This window comes from Erythrolamprus reginae, chromosome 3, assembly GCF_031021105.1.
Source record: "Erythrolamprus reginae isolate rEryReg1 chromosome 3, rEryReg1.hap1, whole genome shotgun sequence".
Classification (NCBI taxonomy): Eukaryota; Metazoa; Chordata; class Lepidosauria; order Squamata; family Dipsadidae; genus Erythrolamprus; species Erythrolamprus reginae.
The window spans coordinates 145,573,075-145,597,419 of record NC_091952.1 but is presented as its reverse complement, the minus strand read 5'-3'; the positions used below and the strand labels follow the sequence as shown (position 1 = coordinate 145,597,419).

The window sequence follows — 24,345 nt, the reverse complement described above, 5'->3', positions numbered from 1 at the left end:
TCGGCCTGTCGTCTGCACCCAGGACATTCACAAAGTTACTGGACATACTCACAGCACATCTCAGGTCACGTCCACTACGCCTCATGGCGTATCTGGACGATATCATCATACTGTCCAAAAGTCCTGGACGGGCTCACCACGACTTAACAGAAACCAAGAGGACACTAGAACACCTCGGTTTCTCCATCAATCATCAAAAGAGCCACTTTACACCAACAAGGTACCTACCTCACCTAGGCACCAACATAGACACCACAACCGGCATGGTCTTCCTTTCAGCAGAACGACAGGCCAAGGTCAAAACCTTGGTCACACAGTTACAGCGCAACCGTTCACCGACCTTAGCATTCCTCTCTCAACTGTTGGGGGTACTCATATCTTGTATAGACATTCTACCTTGGGCCAGGCTCCATGCCAGGCCTCTACAATGGTTCCTCATTCCCTTTCAGAGGAACAGAACGAGTCACTCGTCCGCATCAGTGACAATTTCGCAGGAAGTAAGGAGATCACTTCCTTGGTGGAAGTCATCAGCCCTCACGCAAGGATCACCGTTCCTGCCACAACAGGAGATAACCATAACAACGGACGCGAGCCTCTCGGGCTGGGGAGCACACTCCGAGGTGGGAGTGGCCCAGGGCCTTTGGACCTCAGAGGAGCTCACATGCCCAAACATCAATTACCTGGAGCTCAGAGCCGTTCACCTGGCTCTCAGACATTTCACTGCGCAGGTCAGAGGTCAGAACGTATTGATCCTCACAGACAATGTGGCAACAAGGGCGCACATCAACCATCAGGGCGGCACAAGATCGGGTCGCCTGATGAGGGAATCCCAGTCCCTGTTCAAATGGGCGGAACGACACCTATCATCCCTGAGGGCGGAACACATATCCGGCATCTCAAACCTTCAAGCAGACTGGCTCAGCCGGACCACCATAAATCCGGCAGAGTGGAGCCTGGGCAGCGATCTGTTCATAGAGATCATTCACAAATACGGGACACCGCAGGTGGATTTGTTTGCCACCCATCACAACAACCAATTGCCCAGGTTCTTTTCAAGGTTCCCCTCACCGGGAGCAGAGCAGACCAATGCCCTGTCATGCCAGTGGCCGGAGGGACTGCTATATGCCTTTCCCCCAGTCTGCCTGATCCCAAGGGTAGTCAACAAGCTGCTACAAGAACAAGCGGAAATCCTCTTGGTGGCCCCATTCTGGCCCAGGCGGCCTTGGTTCGCGGACTTGATGGGCCTTTCAATTTCTCCCCCCTGGCGAATCCCACACCACAAGGTGGTCCTGACACAGGGTTCAATTTACCACCCAGACCCTCAGTGGTGGAGTCTTGCCGTGTGGCACTTGAGGGGGAGAGATTGAGGAGAGAACAACTACCGGACAAAGTGATAAACACTATGCAGGCAGCTCGCCGACCCTCCACGACCCGCATTTATCAGGCCACATGGAGGGCATACTGTTTATTTTGTAGAAGCCGTCATCAGGACCCACAGTCCCCATCCGTAATCCAGATCCTGGAATTCTTACAGGCTGGGTTGGACAAAGGACTGTCACCCAACACGCTTCGCAGGCAAACGGCAGCTATAGCCACAATCCTTAAAATGGACTTTTCTCGCCCAATTTCACAACACCCATGGATTCGGGATTTTATCAGGGGAGCATCGAACATCAGACCCCCTACCGTTCATAGATTCCCTACATGGGACTTACCTCTGGTTCTACAGGCCCTGACGGGACCCCCCTTTGAACCTCTAAGAGACATTCCACTCCGTCTCCTATCGTTTAAAACGGCCTTCTTAACAGCAATCACATCAGCAAGGCGAGTATCCGAACTCGCGGCCTTGTCAATCAGACCGGACCTATGCATATTTCATACAAACAATGTAGTCCTGAGGCCTGATCCTTCCTTTTTACCAAAAATAAACACTGTCTTCCACAGGTCACAAGATATCATCCTTCCGGATTTTTGTGCCAAAGGGTCACATCCACTAGAACTAAGGTGGCACAAGATTGATGTTCGTCGTGCCATCAAAATATACATAAGACGGACAAGTTCCTTCAGGAAAACAGAGGCCCTGTTCGTTTCCTACTTCCCGGCATCCATGGGGAATAAGGTATCCTCTAAGACTATTAGTTGTTGGATACGCTCCTGCATTGCCATCGCATATAAATCAGGGTCCACACCAATACCTAGAGGTATCACGGCCCACTCTACAAGAAGTGCAGCCACATCAGCGGCCTGGGCGACACAGGCTCCCCTTGAAGATATTTGTAGGGCAGCAACCTGGGCTGCCCCCAATACGTTTATCAAGCACTACCGTTTGGACAGTTTTGCTTCAGCTGAAGCGGCCTTTGGACGCAGAGTATTGCAGAGAGTTTGCACCGAGTCTGCGCCCCTGGTCCAGCCTTCTCCCTCCCTAATGGTTTAAAGCTTGGGTATATCCCATGTTGGACTCTCCGAAGCAGTGCAAGTGGAGAAGAACCGTTGCACTTACCTGAACGGTCTTCTCGCTGCACTGCAAGGAGAGTCCAAACCCACCCGGCTAACGGGCCCAGGGTCACCAGACGATTCATAGTTGAGTTTGGATTCTGTTGAATCAGTTGAATAAAGTTTCCTTGTTTTTCTAGCACTATGACTTCGTTTTATTATAAGACTGACCCAGAGAGGGCAACATGGGGGTTGGACCGGTTATTTATGCTAATTTTTAACTCAGTCCCTTCCAATAGGCTGTAGATTAACCCATGTTGGACTCTCCTTGCAGTGCAGCGAGAAGACCGTTCAGGTAAGTGCAACGGTTCTTTTCCCATATGACTTGCTAGCTCTACCTACTTGGACCTGGTTTTTCACCTCCAGTTTTGACCATTGACTACAAATGTGTGCCTTCCCTGCTTCTAATTAATTAAGTAATTAAGTAATTAATTTCAATTTATGTGCCGCCCTTCTCTTGAGACTCAGGGCAGCTTACAACATGTAAGAAATCTAAATAAAATTACATTCTAAAAAACCATAGTTAAAAATTAAACAAACAAGTTCATACTTCATACATCCTACATTCATTCATTGGGCGGGGCAAGATATCAGAGAATCAATGGCGCCAAGTCTGCTGGCAGAGGTGGGTCTTTAGAGCTTTACGGAAGGCAAGGAGAGTGGGGGCAGTACGAATCTCTGGGAGGGAACTCGTTCCATAGGGCCGGGGTCGCCACAGATAAGGCTCTTACAGTAGACCCCGCCAGATGACATTGTCTGGCTGACGGGACCTGGAGAAGACTGACTGTGGCACCTGACCGGCCGCTGGAATATAGGAAGCAGAACACAGTCTCATAAGGAATCTGGTCCTATGCCGTTTAGGGTTTTATAGGTCATAACCAACACTTTGAATTGTGTTTGGAGACTAATCAGCAACCAGTGCAGCTTGCGGGGTGCTATAGAGACATGGGCATGTCTCAGAAGGCCCATGATTGCTTGTGCGGCTGTGTTCTGTATTACCTGCAGTCTCCGAACACTCTTCGTAGATAGCCCCATGTAGAGAGCATTGCAATAGTCAAACCTCGAGTGACTGTGAGTAAAAACTCCCTGTCCACGTAGGGCCACAGCTGGCGAATCTGGGCGAACAACTCGTTGCCACATATGCTAAAGTCAGCTGTGGGTCAAAGAGGACGCCCAAATTTTGGACCCTCTCTGAGAGGGTTAAAAGTCCCCTCTCCCAGAGTGACGGATAGACAGATAGCTTGTATGATTGTTTTTAATTAAGGGTTTTTAAACTGTTTTTGCTTTTAACATTGGATTTGTATTTTGTATTACTGTTGTGAGCTGCTCCGAGTCTTCGGAGAGGGGCGGCATAGAAATAACTCAAGATAACGAATATATTCAACTCACATTCATTCTCCTATTTTTTTACAATAACTATGTGAGATGGTTTGGGCTGTGACAAAATCACTGGCCTAAAGCCAGGATTTGAATTCACCATCTCCCGCTTTCTAGTCTGGTGCCTTAACCATTAGACCAAACATGTGAAATATTCATTTCTAGTTTTCTCTTCTGATATGTATATGTTGATAATTAAAAGCAATATGACATTGCTAACCAGATGCCATGGGTTCTTTTTTTTTTTTTGCAAAGCAAAATTTAATTTCAGCTGGTATCTAAATTATTTATTCCAATAAAATCTGACTTCCTTTTAGGGGAGCACATATTGATGTTCGCAATAAGAAAGGAAACACACCACTCTGGTTGGCAGCAAATGGTGGTCACCTTGATGTAGTGCAGCTACTTGTGCAGGCAGGAGCTGATGTGGATGCTGCAGATAATCGGAAAATCACACCCCTTATGTCTGCATTTCGCAAGGTAATTTTTTTTTATGGTTTTGAGATTGGAATATTTGGAATTGAGGCGAACTGCCAATATTTAAATTACTGAATCATAATTGGTATTACACACTTCTTTTTAGGTCATTCCATACATTTGATTTCATATCTTATTAATTGTTAAATGTACAGGTAATCATCAACATAAAGCCACAATTGTGTCTAAAATTTCTGTCACTAAGCAATATAGCTGTTAAGTGTGTTTTTCCTCATTTTTTACCTTTCTTGCCACAGTTGGTAAGTGAACCACTTCAATGGATAATTTAATAACGGGGTTGTTAGTATGATATTGAAAATGTTACAGAAGAATTCCTTCCAATTTCATATAATTAAACCATTCTTTTTTAGGGTCATGTGAGAGTGGTTCAATTTTTAGTGAAAGAGGTTAACCAGTTTCCTTCGGATATTGAATGCATGAGGTACATAGCAACTATAGCAGACAAGGTGAGTGCCAAGAAACTAGTAATTGTACTGGGATAATTTGAAACTTGTAAAATATACGTTTTTTGTAGTAATATTTCTTATGGCTGCTATCATTTAGCGAAGATAAAAAATAAAATCTTTAAATGAAATAACAGAAGAAAAGAGTTGGAAGGGTACTTGAAGTCTTCTAGTCCAAACCCGATCCAAGCAGGAGACCCTATACTATTCCAGAGAAATGGCTGTTCAGTCTCTTCTGAAAAACCTCCAATGATGGAGCATGCACAGCTTCTGAGGGCAAGCCATTACATTGATTAACTGTTCTAACGGGAAATTTATTCTTATTGCTAGGTAGATTCTCTTTGATTAGTTTCCACCCATTGTTTCTTTTTCTGCCATTAGGTACTTTGGAGAATAGGTTGATCCCCACTCCTTTGTAGCATCGCTTTAGATATTGGGACACTGTTATCATGCCCCCCCCCTTATTATTTTCATTAAATAAGACACATCCAATTCCTTCAACCATATCTCTTAGTCTCCAGTCCAGCATTTTTTCAAAGTATCAACATCTTTTTTATATTATGGCAACCAAAACTGGATGCAATATTCTAATGCAAATGTGGTCTTAAGTTGGTATTATCACCTCATATGATCTTGATTCTATAGCTCTTTTATTGCAGTCTAGGACTGCTTTAGCTCTTTTGGCAGCTGCAATTCACATTTAAATGATTATCCATTAGGACTGCTAGAGCCTTCTTATAGTTACTATTGTTGAGCCAGGCATCATTTATTCTATGCCTGTGCACTTAGATTTTCTTTTCTTCTGAGAGAAACAACACAAAAGAAGGGGGGGGAGAGAAAGATCTGTGATAAGGGGAAGTATAGTAAAGTAGAGACTCTGTATATGTCAGGAATCATCATATAATGATTCCTGCCAGGAGGTTGGACTAGAAGACCTCCAAGGTACCTTTCATGATTCTATTAAATCGGACAATGGGGCAGAGATGGGTACCTCAACAAAGAAAGAAGAAAAAAGAAACCTTATTTGAAAAGTTTAAGCCATCAAATCAAAATCAACTCTTCATGACTTAATGGATACCTCCAGGCGGTTATCTTTATAACAGTGTAAATTTTCCACAATGTTTTCTGCATGTGATCTTGCTATAGCCCTTTTTTCCAGCTAAACATTATTCGGGCAGAATAGCTTACTTCCAAGAGAAAAGTTAGTAAAGTGTTATCATTTTATTATTTTTAATTAGCAGCTATCCTTTATAGGCTTTCTGGAAGCTTGTACAACCTCATCTGTAGTTTGCACTGAATATTAATACAGTGATCCCCCGGGTATTGCGATCCCGATCATTGCGAATTGGCTATATGGCGATTTTGCAACCCGGAAGTACAAACACCATCTGTGCATGCGCACCCTTTTTTCTATGGGCATGCATGCGTAGATGGCGCCGGGCAGATCAGCTGCTGGGCGGCTTCCCTAGGTCTTCCCCCTCTTGCTGGCGGGAGGGCGAGCGGCGGGCATCAGCGAGGAGTTTCCCCACCGCCCACGCAAACTCCTCGCTGCCGCTCACCCGCCCTTCGCCCGCCCACGCCGTTCATTCTCGCCGCTTCCCAGCTGAGTCCTGAAGCGAATTGGCTTCAGGACTCAGCTGGGAAGCGCGAGTGAGCGGCGCCAGCGAACGGCTTGTCCGCCGGCTGCCTGCCTGCCCGCGCGCCCGCCCGCCCTTCGCCCGCCCACGCCGTTCATTCTCGCCGCTTCCCAGCTGAGTCCTGAAGCGAATTGGCTTCAGGACTCAGCTGGGAAGCGCGAGCGAGCGGCGCCAGCGAACGGCTTGTCCGCCGCCTGCCTGCCCGCGCGCGCCCTTCGCCCGCCCACGCCGTTCATTCTCGCCGCTTCCCAGCTGAGTCCTGAAGCGAATTGGCTTCAGGACTCAGTTGGGAAGCGCGAGCGAGCGGCGCCAGCGAGCGGCTTGTCCACCGCCTGCCTGCCCGCTCGCCCGCCCTTCGCCCGGCCACCCGCCGTTCGCCCGGCTCGCCTGCCCTTCGCCGCTCGCCTGCCCTTCGCCCGGCCACCCGCCGTTCGCTCGCTGCTCGCCCGGCCACCCGGGTTCGTTTGGCTTCGGGACATGCCGGCAGCGACGTTTTAAAACAGCCGCGCGGCTTCCCAACTGAGTCCCGAAGTCAAAGGCGAACTTCGGGACTCAGTTGGGAAGCCGCGCGGCTGTTTTAAAACGTCGCCGCCGGCATGTCCCGAAGCCAAACGAACCCGGGTGGCCGGGCGGGTGGCCGGGCGAAGTGCGGGCGGGCGCGGCAGCAGCGAGGAGTTTGCGTGGGCGGGAGGGAAACCCCAATCTTCGGCTCCTCGCTGCTGGGAAGTAAAAACACCATCTGCGCATGCGCAGATGGTGTTTTTACTTCCGCAGCGCTACTTCGCGCAAAACCGATCATTGCGAGGGGTCCTGGAACGGAACCCTCGCAATGATCGGGGGATCACTGTATTCCCTTTTACACCACAAAAATGTATTCTGTTATCCCTTACAGGAGGGGTGTCAAACTGAAGGCCCACAGGCCGTATTCAGTCTACAATGTAGTTGGATCCAGCCTGCAAGGCTGTTCTGAAAAAATGGGACTGGGTACGGGTTGCTTCATCCCGGCCCACCCCATCCCTGTAGGTGCGCATGCTTGCTTTTTACATGTGCACCCAATATAAGTCCTACCTCCTAAATAAGCCCTAATTATGACCTTGCCCACTCCAGGGTACATGGAAAAAATTAAACAGGTGGGGATGGGGGAATGGAGTTGCCCTACTACTTACCTTTGGATATTTACAGTCAGGCCTCACACACCTCACTCCATTTATTTTGCTGCAGTCAGCAAGGCTTTCCTGAAGGCCTCTAGCCGATAACAAAGCTCCAGATTGTTCAAGAACTCTGTCATCAGCTAGAGAAGCTTTTCCTAAAGACCTCTGTAGATGGTAATTATCGGCTAGAGAGATCTTCTGGAAAGACTTTCTAGCTTCAAAAGGTGTGTGAGACCTGGCTTCAATTATCCAAAGTTGAAGAAATTCCTGAAGGCATCTGACAGCAAAAAGGAGACTTGGGGCTGATGGGCAACTGAGATGAGTCAGTGGATGACATCCCCCCCCCAAAAAAAAATAAGATCTTGTGCCTTTTTTGGTGGCAAAAAATATAAGGGTCTTATTTTCGGGAAAACATGGTATGTGCCTTCAGCACAGCCTACCCCATCCCAGCAGACACACATGTGAAAACGAAGCATCAGGTGAGGCTGGGCACTAAGGCGAGAGGCCTAGCAAAGAGCTGAAGAGGATGTGCATATGCAGGCTCTTCATTTCTTCACTGGGCCTCTCACCTCAGTGCCCAGCCTTGTGTCTGCCATCCGGCCTGGTCTCTTTGCCATCCAGTGTTGTCTCTTTACCCGGCCTCACCCCATGGTGGCACCAGCAACAGTCTTGAAAAGGTAAGAGCCGATGCCCCCTTGGGGAAGCTGGTCTGAGCTGGGATATGGGATCCCGATGTTCAAGGGTTGGACTGGGTGCTTGCCCTCTGCTGCTCAGGGCTCTGGCATGAAAGTACAAAGTGAAAGACTCCTGCTTTGTACTTTCACTCCAAAGACCTGGGCAGTGGAGGCAGTGGTGGGATTCAGCTGGTCCAAGAGAACCGGTAGCTAATTTTTTGTGTAGTTTGGCGAACCAGCTGAATCTTGACATGCCTACCTCTCCCCTCCCAGCCCTACTCACCTTGTGTGCAAACAAGTGGCTAATTCGTGACTCGAACAGTTCCTCCCCAAGCCAAACCTCCACCTCATCCAAACCAGCACTCATCTGAGACTGCTGCCACTTTTGAGGGAACCCACACCACAGTAATGCCAGAGTTTGCCTGCACAGGGAGCTCTCTTGAGTCCCAAGTGGCTGCTGGCTCCAGATTGCCGCACACTCCTTAATCAAAATTTTTGGGCACGCTCCTTTCTCTCTTACCCCACCCCACCCCACCCCTCCCATGGCTTTAGCCTGAGGAGGATTGCGATAGCCCGGTGAGTGCAGTGTAGACTGATCCTATTCCTGCTTGCTGGGTGGGTGATTCATCGCTGCCCTCTTTACCTCTGATTCCCTCACCCTGATTCACACACAGAACCCCTCCCTGTTCATTTTGTAACTTTAGCGTTTTCCAACCATGGCCACCTTAAACTGTGTCAATTTCAACTCCCAGAATCCCCCAGCTAGATTAATAGGGAGAATTCTGGGAGTTGAAGTCCACATAGCTTAAAGTGGCCAAGCTTGAGACAAGCTGCTCAACAAATGATAGGTTCTATCTGTCTCTCTGGATTTGGGCTAACAAGCCATCTCAGCTCAGTCACATGACCACCCATCAGCTACACCCAGTGAATGGTATCAAACTGGCCACACCCACTCAGTACCCTGTGTCCCTCCCCCCAAAGTCAACCATGGCCCTAATGTAGCCCTCCATGAAATTGAGTTTGACATTCCTGCCTTAGGGAGACCAGAGCCTTAAAATGTATATTAAATGTACAATGCTTTTTTAGTTAGTAAAGATAATTTTGTTTTTACCTGACTTTTAAAACTTTTACCTCAATCCCTTCTCTTTAGAAGGGAGGAGGGTAGAATCAAACCGTACCCTAACTAGATAATTAACTTCATGGATATTCATATCTGGGATGAGTTATACATACCTCCTTTCATTTCTTCAAATTGCTGTGGTTCTAAATGGCTTATTTATTTGTGGAATAATAATAATTTGAATTAATTTAATTGTTTTATACTGAAATTTAGTTTTTTCCCCTAATGTGTCCTAGGCTTTGCTTTTTTTTTGTTTTTAATGTGAAGCCAGCATACAATAAAAGAAAAGTAGAACCCTCAAACCAAAAAGGTTGTACATTCCTAACATAGATGAAGTTGTAAACTCTGAATATATGTTGAGTACTCTGTCTTACATTTCTGCAAAACGTTTTAATTGAAAAGGAATTGTTGAAAAAGTGTCATCAGTGTGTTGAAACCATTGTGAAGGCTAAGGACCAGCAAGCAGCTGAAGCAAACAAGAATGCAAGCATCCTGTTGAAAGAGCTAGATTTGGAAAAGGTGAGCTATACAATTACACCATCTTTCTTAAGTAACATTCTACAGTATTTATAGATAGTTCTTGAGGTATGGCTACTTACTTAATGATGGTTTGAATTAACAAGGGTTTTTGAAAAGGATGCTTTACAGACTGTAAAACATTTCTGAACCTCACAAAACATTACACAAATATAGTGACAGAGCAGGCACAATCTAAGTGCTTGGCAACCTTACAACTAGTTGCCAAGTGTCCCACAATCTCTACCAGCTTCTCTAGAAAATCAGCAGGGAAGCCAATAAGGAAAATTGCAAGATGCTGCTGCTTGCTGAGAGGACTCCCTTTTGTCTCTGGGGGCTGACTGAAAGAGCTAATTCTCAAAGGATTTCAACTACATACTTGTTTGCACAGAGATGAAATTCTTCAGCAGGCAGTTCTTAGAAACATAGAAGATTGACGGCAGAAAAAGACCTCATGATCCATCTAGTCTGCCCTTATACTATTTCCTTTATTTTATCTTAGGATGGATATACAGTGGTACCTCTACTTAAATGCTGTTCTGTTCGGGTTGTATGCGACCTGAAGCCATTTTTGAGACCCTGTAAAAAATTTTCCCTGCATATCTGGAACTTGAAATTCCGTGATTTTATACCATATGAGGGGTACATTCTTTGAGTATTTTTGGGGTGGGGCTTAGTTTTTGCTCTGCAAAAAAAGTCACACTTGTACTGTTCGGGTATGCGACATGGAGCGAAAAAGGTTTCATTTAGGTACTTAGATTTGGTCTTTTTGAAAACTTTTTTCACTGGGATACTAATTTGAACTTTTCTGAACACAATGAAAGTAAAATTGAGATGAAAAACTTAGTGCTTATATTTTTATTTTGCTCGCAAAAGGCCGTCCCTGGCGTTTTTGTGCAATTTTGTTCATTTTTATCTAGCTCAGGCTGCCAGTTCAAATTTTTTTTACCTGTTTGTGTTGGATCACTGTTTTGAATATCCCGGATCATTAGAAAAATAGAAATGAAGTGAAAAAGATATGCTTATTGGGTTTTTTTGCTCAGAAATAGGGCCTCCCCCTCCCCCAATGGCTGTGTGCAATCATTTTCACTTCCCCTTTTCTTTTAGGCTCCAAATCCTGCCAGTTCCAACTTTTTTGAAACTTTTTTCACTGGGATACTAATTTGAACTTTTCTGAATAAAATGATATAAAAAAATTGAACTGAAAAAATAGATGCTTATTATTTGTTTATTTTGCTCATAAAGCCCCCCCTCCCCAGCTGTGTGCAATCAGTTTCAGTTTACCTTTTTTTAGGCTCCAGATCCGAAAATATTTTAATACCCTAGGCATTGATTTACTAAACTTAAAAATTGCTGATCATCAGAAAAATATTCCCTAAGGTTTTAAATTGATGGTTATATTTTTATTTCACTCAGAAAGCAAAACACCACATTTCAACTGTTTGCAATCATTGCCACTTTACATTTTTTTTTAACCTAACAGTTCCAACCTTTTTGAAAGCTTTTTGGATTGGATTACTAGTTTGAACATTTCTGAACATAATGATATGAGAATTGAACTGAAAAAATTGATGCTTATTTGTTTATTTTGCTCACAAAGGCCCCCCCCCCATGATTTTGAGCATTTTTTCAGTTTTTTGTTGTTTTAGGCTACAAATCTCCAAACAAATTTCTCCCAGAGGTATTCATATACTAAATTTAACATTTCTGAGCATAATAATATGCTATTTTTACTGAAAAAATGATGCTTATTTTGTTTATTTTGCTCACAAAGGGCCCCCACCCCTTGGTCTTTCTGTGTGCCATTATGTTCAGTTTTTATATAGATTTTGCTGAAAATACTTGGAATATCCTTTTGAAAAGCAAGTACATGATGGGCAGACAACTAATTTTATGAAAGAAATCCATTTTACTAAAATCAAGTATGTAATTTTGAAATTAACAGCATAATTTATATTAAATAAATAATAAATAAATAAATAATTTGTATATAAACTGAAAAAACTGAAATCAGCCTGGTGGGGGCCTTTTATGAGCAAAATAAATGTTTTCAGTTCAATTTTCATTTCATTATTTTCAGAAATGTTCAAACTACTAATCCAACACCAAGATTAGCAAAATGGAATGCGGTTTGCAGGCCAAACTATCCATAAATTTGAAAAAAATTGCAAAACGCTAGGGGAAGGCTTTTGCGAGCAAAATAAAAACATACGCATTAAATTTTTTCATCTCAATTTTACGCTCATTGTGTTCAGAAAAGTTCAAATTAGTATCCCAGTGAAAAAAGTTTTCAAAAAGACCAAAGTTAAGTACAGTGGTACCTTAAGATACGAACTTAATTGGTGCCGGGGGGAGGTTCGTAAGACGAAAGGTTCGTAAGACGAAACATTGTTTCCCATAGGAAACAATGTAAAGTCAATTAATCCGTGCAACCAAAAAAACCCCCGCAAAAAAACGGCTTTCCGCGACTGCTGGGAAGCGGCGCGGCTGTTTTAAAAGGTGACAGCCGGCCTGGGGGGCTTCCCAGCACAGGGTTCGGGGGTGCTGGGAAGCCCCCCAGGCCGGCTGTCATCTTTTAAAAGAGCCGCGCCGCTTCCCAGCTGTCTCCTGAAGCCGAACGCGGAAGTTCGGCTTTGGTGTTTGGAGTTCGGAGACAGCTGGGAACCCAGCGGTCTCCCGAACGCCGAAACCGGAAGGGGCAAGGTGGGGGGGAGAGAACGGGAGGCTCAGCATTCCGTCAGTCGCAGCGCTGGCTGTCAACTTTTCTTTTTAGCACTGGGGAGGCAAGTCAGCTCCTGCCCAATTTTAAAAAGAAAAGTTGACAGCCAGCGCTGCGGCTGACGGAATGCTGAGCTTCCCGTTCTCTCTCCGCCCCCTCGCCCCTTCGCCCCCCTGTGTTCCTAGGAGAAGTGCTGGTGAGGAGCAGAAGGTCTGTCTTGCCTCAATCCCCAGCACTTCTCCTAGGAACACAGGGAGGCGAAGGGGCGGGGGGGGGGGAGAGAAAACGGGAGGCTCAGGAAGGGAGCTCGGGAAGGAGCCCACGGTCAGTCGGCTGCGGGCGGGAGGAAGGCGATTGTTCCGCTGCCGCCAGCATGGCCTCCTCCCACCCGCAGCCGACTGATCGTGGGCTCCTTCGCAACCTCGGAGAGCTTCCAGGGCATGAAAGCTCACGAAAACCAGGAAGCTCTCCGAGGTTGCGAAGGAGCCCACGATCAGTCGGCTGCGGGCGGGAGGAAAGCGAATGCCACGGGGCTGGGCTCGGCTCCCCCCTCGGCTCCCCCCCTTACCAGCCCCGCCGCGGAAGGCTCCATTCTGTTCCCTGAATGGAGACCGCCGGCCGCTCAATCGGGCCGGCAGGGAACAGAATGGAGCCTTCCGCGGCGGGGCTTGCAAGGGGGGGAGCCGAGGGGGGAGCCGAGCCCAGCCCCTTGGCATTTGCTTTCCTCCCGCCCGCAGTTGACTGATCGTGGGCTCCTTCGCAACCTCGGAGAGCTTCCTGGTTTTCGTGAGCTTTCATGCCCTGGAAGCTCTCCGAGGTTGCGAAGGAGCCCACGATCAGTCTCGGCTGCGGGCGGGAGGAAAGCGAATGTCACGGGGCTGGGCTCGGGAAGGGGCAGCGAAGTCGGTGCCGAGGCACCCTAAGCCCACCGGTGACCGCCAAAGGGTTGGCGAAGGGAGGGTGCTGCGGCGACCCGACCAAGCCTATGGACGCGCCTCCCGCCGCTCTGCCCAATCGCAAAGCCAAAGGAGGCACGGGAGGCGGTGAATGTCATGTCCTCTGGCCAGTCACGGGGGCTGGGCTGGGCGTTTTCCTGGAAGGAATGCCATCCACCACCGAGCTTTTCGTAATCTGTTTAAATTTCCTTCACTCCCCCAACATTCCCCGCCTTGCCTCGCTTGACTGGCCAGAGGACATGACATTCACCGCCTCCCGTGCCTCCTTCGGCTTTGTGATTGGGCAGAGCGGCGGGAGGCGCGTCCAATCGCAAAGCCAAAGGAGGCACGGGAGGCGGTGAATGTCATGTCCTCTGGCCAGTCACGGGGGCTGGGCTGGGCGTTTTCCTGGAAGGAATGCCATCCACCACCGAGCTTTTCGTAATCTGTTTAAATTTCCTTCACTCCCCCAACATTCCCCGCCTTGCCTCGCTTGACTGGCCAGAGGACATGACATTCACCGCCTCCCGTGCCTCCTTCGGCTTTGTGATTGGGCAGAGCGGCGGGAGGCACGTCCAATCGCAAAGCCAAAGGAGGCACGGGAGGCGGTGAATGTCATGTCCTCTGGCCAGTCAAGCGAGGCAAGGCGGGGAATGTTGGGGGAGTGAAGAAAATTTAAACAGATTACGAAAAGCTCGGTGGTGGATGGCATTCCTTCCAGGAAAATACCCAGCCCAGCCCCCGTGGAGGCGTTTTTCTAAAAGGAGTGCAATCACCACCACCGAGCTTTTCGTAATCTGTTTAAATTTCCTTCACTCCCCCAACATTCCCCGCCTTGTCTCGCTTGACTGGCCAGAGGACATGACATTCACCGCCTCCCGTGCCTCCTTCGGCTTTGTGATTGGGCAGAGCGGCGAGAGGCGCGTCCAATCGCAAAGCCAAAGGAGGCACGGGAGGCGGTGAATGTCATGTCCTCTGGCCAGTCAAGCGAGGAAAGGCGGGGAATGTTGGGGGAGTGAAGAAAATTTAAACAGATTACGAAAAGCTCGGTGGTGGATGGCATTCCTTCCAGGAAAATACCCAGCCCAGCCCCCGTGGAGGCGTTTTTCTAAAAGGAGTGCAATCACCACCACCGAGCTTTTCGTAATCTGTTTAAATTTCCTTCACTCCCCCAACATTCCCCGCTTTGCCTCGCTTGACTGGCCAGAGGACATGACATTCACCGCCTCCCGTGCCTCCTTCGGCTTTGTGATTGGGCAGAGTGGCGGGAGGCGCGTCCAATCGCAAAGCCAAAGGAGGCACGGGAGGCGGTGAATGTCATGTCCTCTGGCCAGTCAAGCGAGGCAAGGCGGGGAATATTGGGGGAGTGAAGGAAATTTAAACAGATTACGAAAAGCTCGGTGGTGGATGGCATTCCTTCCAGGAAAACGCCTCGGGGGGGGGGGGGGCTGGGCTGGGCATTTTCCTTGGCGATCTTCCCTTGACTTCCCTGGCCGCCTGGCGCTGCGATCTTCCGATGTTCCCTTGGCTTCCCTGGCCGCTTCCCTGGCCACTTCCCTGGCCACTTCCCTGGCCGCCTGGCACTGCGATCTTCTGATCGCAGCACCAGGCGGCCAGGGAAGCCAGGGAAGATCAGAAGATCGCCAAGGGAAGATTGGAAGATCGCAGTGCCAGGCGGCCAGGGAAGCCAAGGCGGCCTGGGAAGCCAAGTCGGGAGCAGCGGCAACGCTGCTCCGGTTGCCTGGTCCTCTCCTGCCTCCCACGCTGTTGTTCCCCGCTGCGTCAGGCGCCGCAAGCCCCGAGTCAGACGCACCCTCGCTGCCGCGCCCATTCGCTGCCCGCCCCGTCCTAGCCAGAGCCTGAGCCGGCCCGCTCGGTCGCGCCTCCTCGCCCGCGGCCCGCCCACCCGCCCAGGATGCAAACCTGCTGCCTCTCCCGTGCCCGCTGCCGGCCTGATCCTGCGCCTCCTGCTTTCCCCCCCAGCCAAAAATACAAAGGCGGTCTGCCGCCGCCCGCGGAGCAATGGGAAACTGAAGCTGCTGGCAGTTTCAGACTCCCTTTGCTCCACGCTGCTCCGCCCTGCCTGTCATGCGATGGCAGACCGTCTTTGTGTTTTTCGCTGAGGGGGGGAGCAGGAGGACCTTCCTGACTCCCTCCCCCAGCGTCGGACCTCCTGCCCTCCCTCCCAGCCAAAAACCCAAAGCGGCCTCCTGAACTTTTTCCGTCTTACGTACCTGCCGCTGCCGCCGCCGCCGAGAAGCCCCGCAGCCCGGCTGTCACATTTTAAAACAGCCGGGTGGCTTCCCAGCAGCCTCTCCAAGCCAAACGCCAAACCCGAACTTCCGGGTTTGGCTCCGGGAGGCAACTGGGAAGCCCCCTGGCTGTTTTAAAAGGTGACAGCCGGGCTGCGGGGCTTCCCAGCAGCCTCCGGAATGCCAAACCCGGAAGTTCGGGTTTGCCGTTCGTAACACGAAAAAAGTTCGTAAGAAGAGGCAAAAATTTTCTGAACCCCGGGTTCGTATCTCGGGTTGTTCGTAAGACGAGGGGTTCGTATCTTGAGGTACCACTGTACATAAAATAAATCTTTTTTGGTCTGGGTCATATATGGCCCAAACAGTACAAGTGTATAGTCTTGGCGAACAGAACAGCAGGTTAAAAGGAAATTTTATTTGTTTATATCCTAGCCTTAACTCGAATGAAATTGTTTAATTATTGAAGAGGAAGTCACAGAAATGATCTAAGAATGCCTAATTTAAAATACAGTCAGGAAGACTTAGATACAATCCACTCTTAGCGATGAATATTTACCAATTATTTCTAGATTGGTTGCTATCTCTAAGCCCAAAAAATTACCGTCAAGTTTTATTTTGTTTTGTGGAGAAAAAATGGAAATGGAATTTATGAGGAAAGGGGAATATATTTAAACAAATACATAACCTGTAACCAATACTTGAGAGGCTAACTTTACCTGACATATGGTTTGTTGAACAAAGGGAAATAAATGGAAATAATCCCACACTCTTCACCTATTTGTGTTTACATTACATTGAAAACATTAAGAAATAATTCTTAGTATCAAAATATACTATACATTATTCATCCTTTTATAGTCAAGAGAAGAGAGCAGAAAGCAGGCTCTTGCTGCAAAAAGAGAGAAGAGAAAAGAAAAGAGAAAGAAGAAAAAAGAAGAACAGAAAAGAAAACAAGAGGAAGATGAGGAACACAAACCAAAGGAAACGTTAGAGCTTCAAGAAGATGAAGAGGAAGAGGAAAATGATGATGATGGTGAGAGACACAATTCTTACTCTCTTTAAATCATAAATGGCGTTCTGATATTGATGGACTGCAATTACAAACATATTTTTATGATATTATTCCAACATTTACCCCTTGATTTAAATTATGTATGCTTAAATGTATCTATATACCCTGAAATACAAATGATAAATCAATAGAATAGGAAAGCATATCTTTTCAATCAAATTGCTTGCGAAACTGTCATCAGTTACACAGTGTATTCCTCATATTTCTTATGTAACAGTTCATCTAGGTCTTTCAGACAGAGATGTTTTGTTATGTTAAATATATCTTGATTTGTGTGATACTGCTTTCTCAGGATACCCATGACCTGATAAAAAACGATGTGACCATGGTGGCTGGAAACCACCCTAGCATATCTTTCTATAGTATGAGTAAAGTGAATCCTTGCCGCAGCTCTTCTGAAATGCTAAGAACAAAGGGATGTTAGAGCTGTGTCCCATTTTAGACTAAGTTTAAAAAATAAATTCAAATAACATTTCCCCCCTCACTGTTATGAGTTGTAACTTTTGCTCCAAATTTTCTGGCTTAATTATTTATTATAATGCATTTTAATTGTCAGTTTTCATATTGTAAATTTTCATTTTTTTTCAATTTCTTACTCTTATATTGGTCGTCTGAGAAATATACAACTAAGAAGCACCTTCTTAAGTAATATGTTTTCAGAAAACTGATCTTTATGCTTTCCTTTCCATTCAAGGTCATATTAAAAAGTAAAGATCCCCCAAAATACACTAAATTATTATGGATGGATCCATATAGTTTTCTTTCCAACAATAGAATGTAGAAGTGATTTGCCATTGCCCTATTTTGGGGTATTTGTTTTTTCAAATCGGCAGCCTAAATTACCATCTACATTTTGGTAGTCTCCATCCAGTTATTAACCAAGTTCAGTCTGGTTTAGGTATTTCAGGATCAAGTACAAGGATTTTAGGGTCTTCTTTAATTTAGAGAATAATGTTCCTCTTTGGACCCTGGTTCAAAACAATGCAGTCCGTATTATATTTCTAAAAGTCACTGTTCTAACTATCAAATGTCTAAAATTTTATAATGTGCTTGTTTTAGTTGATTCAGAAATTCCTCTAGAGCCTCCAAGCGCAACTACCACAACTACTATTGGAATATCTGCAACTTCAGCTACTTTTACAAATGCTTTTGGCAAGAAGAGAGCCAATGTTATAACAACTCCAAGCACAAATAGAAAAAATAAGAAGAATAAAACGAAGGACACTCCTCAAAATGTGCAGATAATTTTGCCAGATCAGCATATAACTCTAGCACAGCAAAAAGCAGATAAAAATAAGATTAATGGTGAGCCAAGAGGTGGTAGTGCTGGTGGGAATAGTGATTCTGACAACTTAGACAGCACGGATTGCAATAGTGAAAGCAGCAGTGGTGGTAAAAGCCAAGAACTGAACTTCACTATGGACACACATTCTTCAGGTGATAAGCGATATGCCTCTGTACTGCTCCCTTCTCAGGAAGATAAGACTAACTCCTCAGTTTCCAAAGTACAAACTAGGTAAGTTATGAATCTTATTTTGTCAATTTCCTTTTACAAATGACACTCCTCTAACCTTTAATGCATAACCCACTCACCCCATCCCCCAGCAAATCAACTAACATTTTGAGTGCTAGAAGTAACATGGTTCAAACATTATAGATCCCAAAATGTTGATTATGGAATTTTACTTTGCCAATTCTTTCTCATTATAAACAACACAGAAACTGCTGTTGAGCAAGACTAAATGTGCCAAGTATATCTATTTTTTATTTGAAGAAAAGAAAGTATACATTATATTATTATTATTATTGTTGTTGTTGTTGTTGTTGTTGTTGTTTTGTTAGTAGTAGTAGTGGAAATAATAATAATAATAATAATAATAATAATAATAATAATAATAGTTATTCAGTCAAGTTTTGTCCTGACTCTTTGTTCTGCTGTCTGCTTCTTTTTCTTATATTTGTGAAATGAGTTATTTCATTTCAAACCAATCTTTTCATTTGAGGAACCAATTAAGCAAAACGTACTGTGATTCTTTTATAATGTGAAGCAACATACACTTTTGTTGGATTTGGCCTGGTATGCATTAAATTTAATCTTGATTGCATTATGCTAAAACTGAGATCCCCAACCATTCTTCATTCATGGCACCCTTAATGTGTCACCACAGTCTGCAGTTTTGTGTAATGTCTAATAAATGTCCAATAAATGATAGTGTTTTACTTACGACAGTTTAAGTAAAAACAGCACTGAAAAAACTTACTTATGACTATTTTTCACACTTATGGCCATTGCAACATTTAATTAAAATATTTTTAATAGTCATTTGGGAAAACATTAAAGTCCTCTGTCCTATTTCATCACAGGTTCTTAGGTGATTTATATAATGCATTAAGGCCATTGTGCCAGTTAGTAATCACACTTTTCAAATATTACACAAGTAGACTGCAATTTAAGACCACAATTGAGCCCAAAATGTCTGTTGCTAAATGAGACATTTGTTCAGTTAGTTTTGCTCCATTTTATGAACTTTCTTACCACAGTTGTTAAGTAAATCTGGCATCCCCATTGACCTTAGTCGCAAAAGAGGATGACAGGTCCTTGGGACATTACAACTGTCATAAATATGAATCAGTTGCAAAGCATCTAAATTGGGATCATATGATCATGGAAATGCTGCAAGGGTTGTAAGTATGAAAAACAATCATAGGTCATTTTTTTCAATGCTGTTGTAAGTTTCAGTGGTCACTAAATGAACTTTTGTAAATTGAGGACTATCTGTACTCTTCACCAGAGAGGTAATCTCTTTGTACAATTACACAAATGATCATTTGAAGGAAAGATAAAAGTAGACAATTCTATTACATGTAAGTAGATGTTTTCCAAAGTTTAGTTACAAATAGTTAATTACTGTATTATCTTTATATTTAGAGCTGAAGGAGAAGCTAATTCAAGCTTAGCAACAAATTATAAATCAGTATCCTTGCCGCTGACATCTCCAAATATAAAACTGAATTTGACTAGTCCAAAAAGAGGCCAAAAGAGAGAAGAAGGATGGAAAGAAGTAGTAAGAAGGTATGTTTTCAGCTTCATGAAATGCAAGTCATGTGTGAGTGTGTCAATTTCATTTTGGTTGCATATTTGCTCAGTTTCTCCTGCTAGTGAATAAACTTAAAATATATACAGTGGTACCTCATCATATGAACTTAATTGGTTCCAGGAGGAGGTTCGTAAGGTGAAAAGTTCGTAAGATGAAGCAATGTTTCCCATAGGAATCAATGTAAAAGCAAATAATGCGTGCAAATCCTTCAGGAAAATCCCAAACTTTAGAAGGGAGGCGAACAGAGGGCAGGGAGGAGCAGCTAAAGGGGGCGGGTGGAAGAAGCAAGGCTAGGCTAAAGGGTGAGTGGGAAGGAAAAAAGACAAGGGGGGCGCCCCTCCCTTTTCTTTCTTCAAAAGACACTGTTTCAGTTCCTTTGCAAGCACCTTGTTCTCTACAAAATTTTCCTTCCCCAAGCTGCCCCTCCCTCCTCCCTTTTCTTTCTTAAAAAGACACCCTTTCAGTTCCTTTGCAAGCACCTTGTTCTCTGCAAAATGTTTCCTACTCCAAGCAGCCCCTCCCTTTTCTTTCTTCAAAAAAGGGGGAAAAAAGAAACCCCTTCATCCCAGTAGCAGCTGCTTGGGTTCGTAAGGTGAAAATAGTTCAGAAGAAGAGGCAAAAAAATCTTAAACACCGGGTTTGTATCTTGAAAAGTTCGTTAGAAGAGGCGTTCATAAGATGAGGTACCACTGTACTTAGAAGCCTAAAATATATACAGTACTTAGAATTATAAACCCACTCACTTCTATGTTGGACCAGTTTTGCTTCTAGTTAGCCAGATATTTCTATAAGGTACATTGCAATTTCATCCTGGGAACAATGAATTATTTGCAAGAAGGGGTGGCCCCATCGGTTCTGAAGGAAGTCATTGCATCTGACCATATTAGGTTACTTTTATTCTGTCTGCAGCCTTATCTTTCTATTAAGATTGCTGAGAAGATCATGCTTTGGAGAATTCTGAAGGCAGTGGGTTATTGGGTTTCCTGACTCCTGGTTTCCCCACATCAACAACCCTGTGAGGTTCAATAGGCAGAGAGATCATGACTGGCCCAAAGTCATCCAGCTGGCTGTCATGCCTGTAGCTGGGTTTTGGGATTAAAATCTGTATTTTATTTCTTTATTGCCTATGAAACTGCTTTTTTAATTACTTGACAGGCAAGTGGGCAGAGTTTTGAAAGAGACATCCCCTAGCAACGCTCTACAGTCGGCTCCAGTTGAACAATTTCAGTTGCAAAGGGGAGGACGCTGCTGTTCAGGAGCAAAAAGGTATGCTGGAGCTCAATTTAAAATTATGTATTGGATTGTAAAGAGAGTTAATAATAAGTAAAAAGCAAAGTTATGATTGAAACATTGATGCTGTTTAAAACCCTAGTAATTATAGAAATGAGGAACATGAAGAGACTTATCATATTTTCATATCACTTTATGAAAGTTAAAGAGAATAAGAATTTGGAATCTATATGAGAAATAGTTGGGAAATTTAAATTCAATTCAATTCAATTTATTGGATTTATATGCCGCCCCTCTCCAAAAACTCGGGGCGGCTAACAACAGTCATGAACAATATACATGAATAATATACAGTAAAAATCCAATACTAAAAACTAACTTAAAACCCCTTAATGTATAAAACCAGCATACGTACAAACATACCATACATACAGTTGTATCAGCCTAGGGGGAGAAGAAGTCTTAATTCCCCCATGCCTGGCGGCAGAGGTGGGTTTTGAGTAGCTTACGAAAGGCAAGGAGGGTAGGGGCAGTTCTAATCTCTGGGGGGAGTTGGTTCCAGAGGGCCGGGGCCGCCACAGAGAAGGCTCTTCTCCTGGGTCCCGCCAAGTGGCATTGTTTCGTTGACGGGACCCGGAGAAGACCCACTCTGTGGGACCTAACTGGCCGCTGGGATTCGTGCAGCAGAAGGCGGTCTCGGAGATATTCTGGTCCGATGCCATGAAGGGCTTTAAAGGTCATAACCAACACTTTGAATTGTGACCGGAAACTGATCGGCAACCAATGCAGACTGCGGAGTGTTGGTGTGACATGGGCATATTTAGGAAAGCCCATGATTGCTCTCGCAGCTGCATTCTGCACGATCTGAAGTTTCCGAACACTTTTCAAAGGTAGCCCCATGTAGAGAGCGTTACAGTAGTCGAACCTCGAGGTGATGAGGGCATGAGTGACTGTGAGCAGTGACTCCCGGTCCAAATAGGGTCGCAACTGATGCACCAGGCGAATCTGGGTGAACGCCCCCCTCGCCACAGCTGAAAGATGTTTCTCTAATGTGAGCTGTGGATCGAGGAGGACGCCCAAGTTGCGAACCCTCTCTGAGGGGGTCAATGTTTCTCCCCCCAGGGTAATGGACGGACAGATGGAATTGTCCTTGGGAGGCAAGACCCACAGCCACTCCGTCTTGTCTGGATTGAGTTTGAGTTTGTTGACACCCATCCAGGCCCCAACAGCCTCCAGGCACCGGCACATCACTTCCACTGCTTCGCTGACTGGACATGGGGTGGAGATGTATAACTGGGTATCATCGGCATATTGATGATACCTCACCCCATGCCCTTGGATGATCTCACCCAGCGGTTTCATGTAGATGTTAAATAGCAGGGGGGAGAGGACCGACCCCTGAGGCACCCCACAAGGGAGAAACCTAGAGGTCGACCTCTGACCCCCCCACTAACACCGACTGCGACCGACCGGAGAGGTAGGAGGAGAACCACTGAAGGACAGTGCCCCTCACTCCCAACCCCTCCAGCCGGCGCAGAAGGATACCATGGTCGATGGTATCGAAAGCCGCTGAGAGGTCAAGAAGCACCAGGACAGAGGACAAGCCCCTGTCCCGGGCCCGCCAGAGATCATCCATCAACGCGACCAAACAGTTTCCGTGCTGTAGTCGGGCCTGAATCCAGACTGCTGAGGACCTAGATAATCGGCTTCTTCCAAGGACCACTGGAGTTGGAGTGCCACCACCTTCTCAACAACCTTCCCCATAAAGAGAAGGTTGGAGACTGGACGGTAGTTATTAAGCACGGCTGGGTCCAGGGAAGGCTTCTTGAGGAGGGGGCGCACAAGTGCCTCCTTATAAAGAGCCGGAAAGGACCCCCTCCCCAAGGAGGCGTTGACAATCTCCTGGGCCCAGCTCCGTGTCACCTCTCGACTGGCCGAAACCAACCAAGAGGGACACGGATCCAGTGAACAGGTGGCGGAACTCACAGCTCCAATGACCTTGTCCACTTCATCAGGTGTCACCAAGTCAAACTCCTCCCAGACAGATGGACAAAGACGTTTAGCCCCAGTCACCTCGACTGACTCGTCAGTCGACTCTGTTTTACAATTGGAGTCAAGGTCCGCCCGGATCCAAGCGATTTTATCAGCGAAAAACGTGTTAAAGTCCTCGGCACTACTCTGTAAGGGCTCCCCAACTCCCCCCTGATTAAGAAGGGAGCGGGTTACCCTAAACAGAGCGGCCGGGCGGGATTCCGCTGATGCAATCAAGGCGGCATGATACGCGCATCTTGCCGCCTTGAGCGCCACTTTGTAAGTCTTAACATGTGCTCTTACAAGTATTCGATCGGATTCGGACTTAGTCTTCCTCCATCACTTCTCTAGACGTCTCTTCTGGCGCTTCAACTCCCGGAGCTCCTCGTTGAACCATGGAGCTCTACGGGGTCTAGCGCCACGGAGAGGTCGCAGCGGCGCAATTCGGTCAAGGGCCTCCGCTGCAGCCTTATTCCAGGCCTCAGCCAGAGACCCTGCCGAACTGTGGACGATTGTATCTGGAAGAACCCCAAGCGCCTTCTGAAAACCATCTGGATCCATCAGGCGTCTGGGGCGGAACATCTTAATTGGTTCCGCCTCCCTGCGGGGGAGGATTGGAGCCAGGAAGTCGAGCCGCAGTAGAAAATGGTCTGACCATGACAAAGGCAACACTTCTAAGCACCTTAGTCTCAGACCATTACTCAGTTGCTCAGAGAAGAATACCATGTCGGGTGAGTGCACCCCCTCATGAGTCGGAGCCTGAACTACTTGGGTCAGGTCCATGGCTGCCATGGTGGCCATGAACTCCTGTGCCAGTCCAGATGATTCGCCGAGTGACGGCAGGTTGAGGTCCCCCAAGACAATAAGTCTAGGGAACCCCACCGCCAGCCCGGCTACCTCCTCGAGCAGCACAGGCAGGGCTTGTGCCACGCAGCTGGGAGGCAGGTACGTGAGAAACAAGCCCACCTGAACCCCTAAGTCCCACTTCACCAGGAGGGACTCGCAACCCGCAATCTCCGGAGCAACGAGTCTACGCAGGCAAAGGCTCTCCCTGGCTATAATAGCCACTCCTCCCCCCCTTCCCCGGGGTCGAGGTTGG

At 46.4% G+C, this 24,345-nt stretch overlaps 1 protein-coding gene across 8 annotated transcripts in view; it reads left to right on the top strand.

Moving 5' to 3' along the window:
• ANKHD1 (ankyrin repeat and KH domain containing 1) overlaps window positions 1-24,345 on the top strand; it is a 153,067-nt gene that overhangs the window by 109,381 nt on the left and 19,341 nt on the right. For all 8 annotated transcript variants that reach the window (XM_070746954.1, XM_070746949.1, XM_070746947.1 and 5 more), the window contains 7 exons: window positions 4,188-4,350; window positions 4,719-4,814; window positions 9,796-9,912; window positions 16,674-16,848; window positions 17,947-18,403; window positions 19,817-19,960; window positions 21,141-21,251. In XM_070746954.1, the coding sequence (XP_070603055.1) occupies window positions 4,188-4,350; window positions 4,719-4,814; window positions 9,796-9,912; window positions 16,674-16,848; window positions 17,947-18,403; window positions 19,817-19,960; window positions 21,141-21,251 (1,263 nt within the window). The remainder of the gene's footprint in view (window positions 1-4,187; window positions 4,351-4,718; window positions 4,815-9,795; window positions 9,913-16,673; window positions 16,849-17,946; window positions 18,404-19,816; window positions 19,961-21,140; window positions 21,252-24,345) is intronic.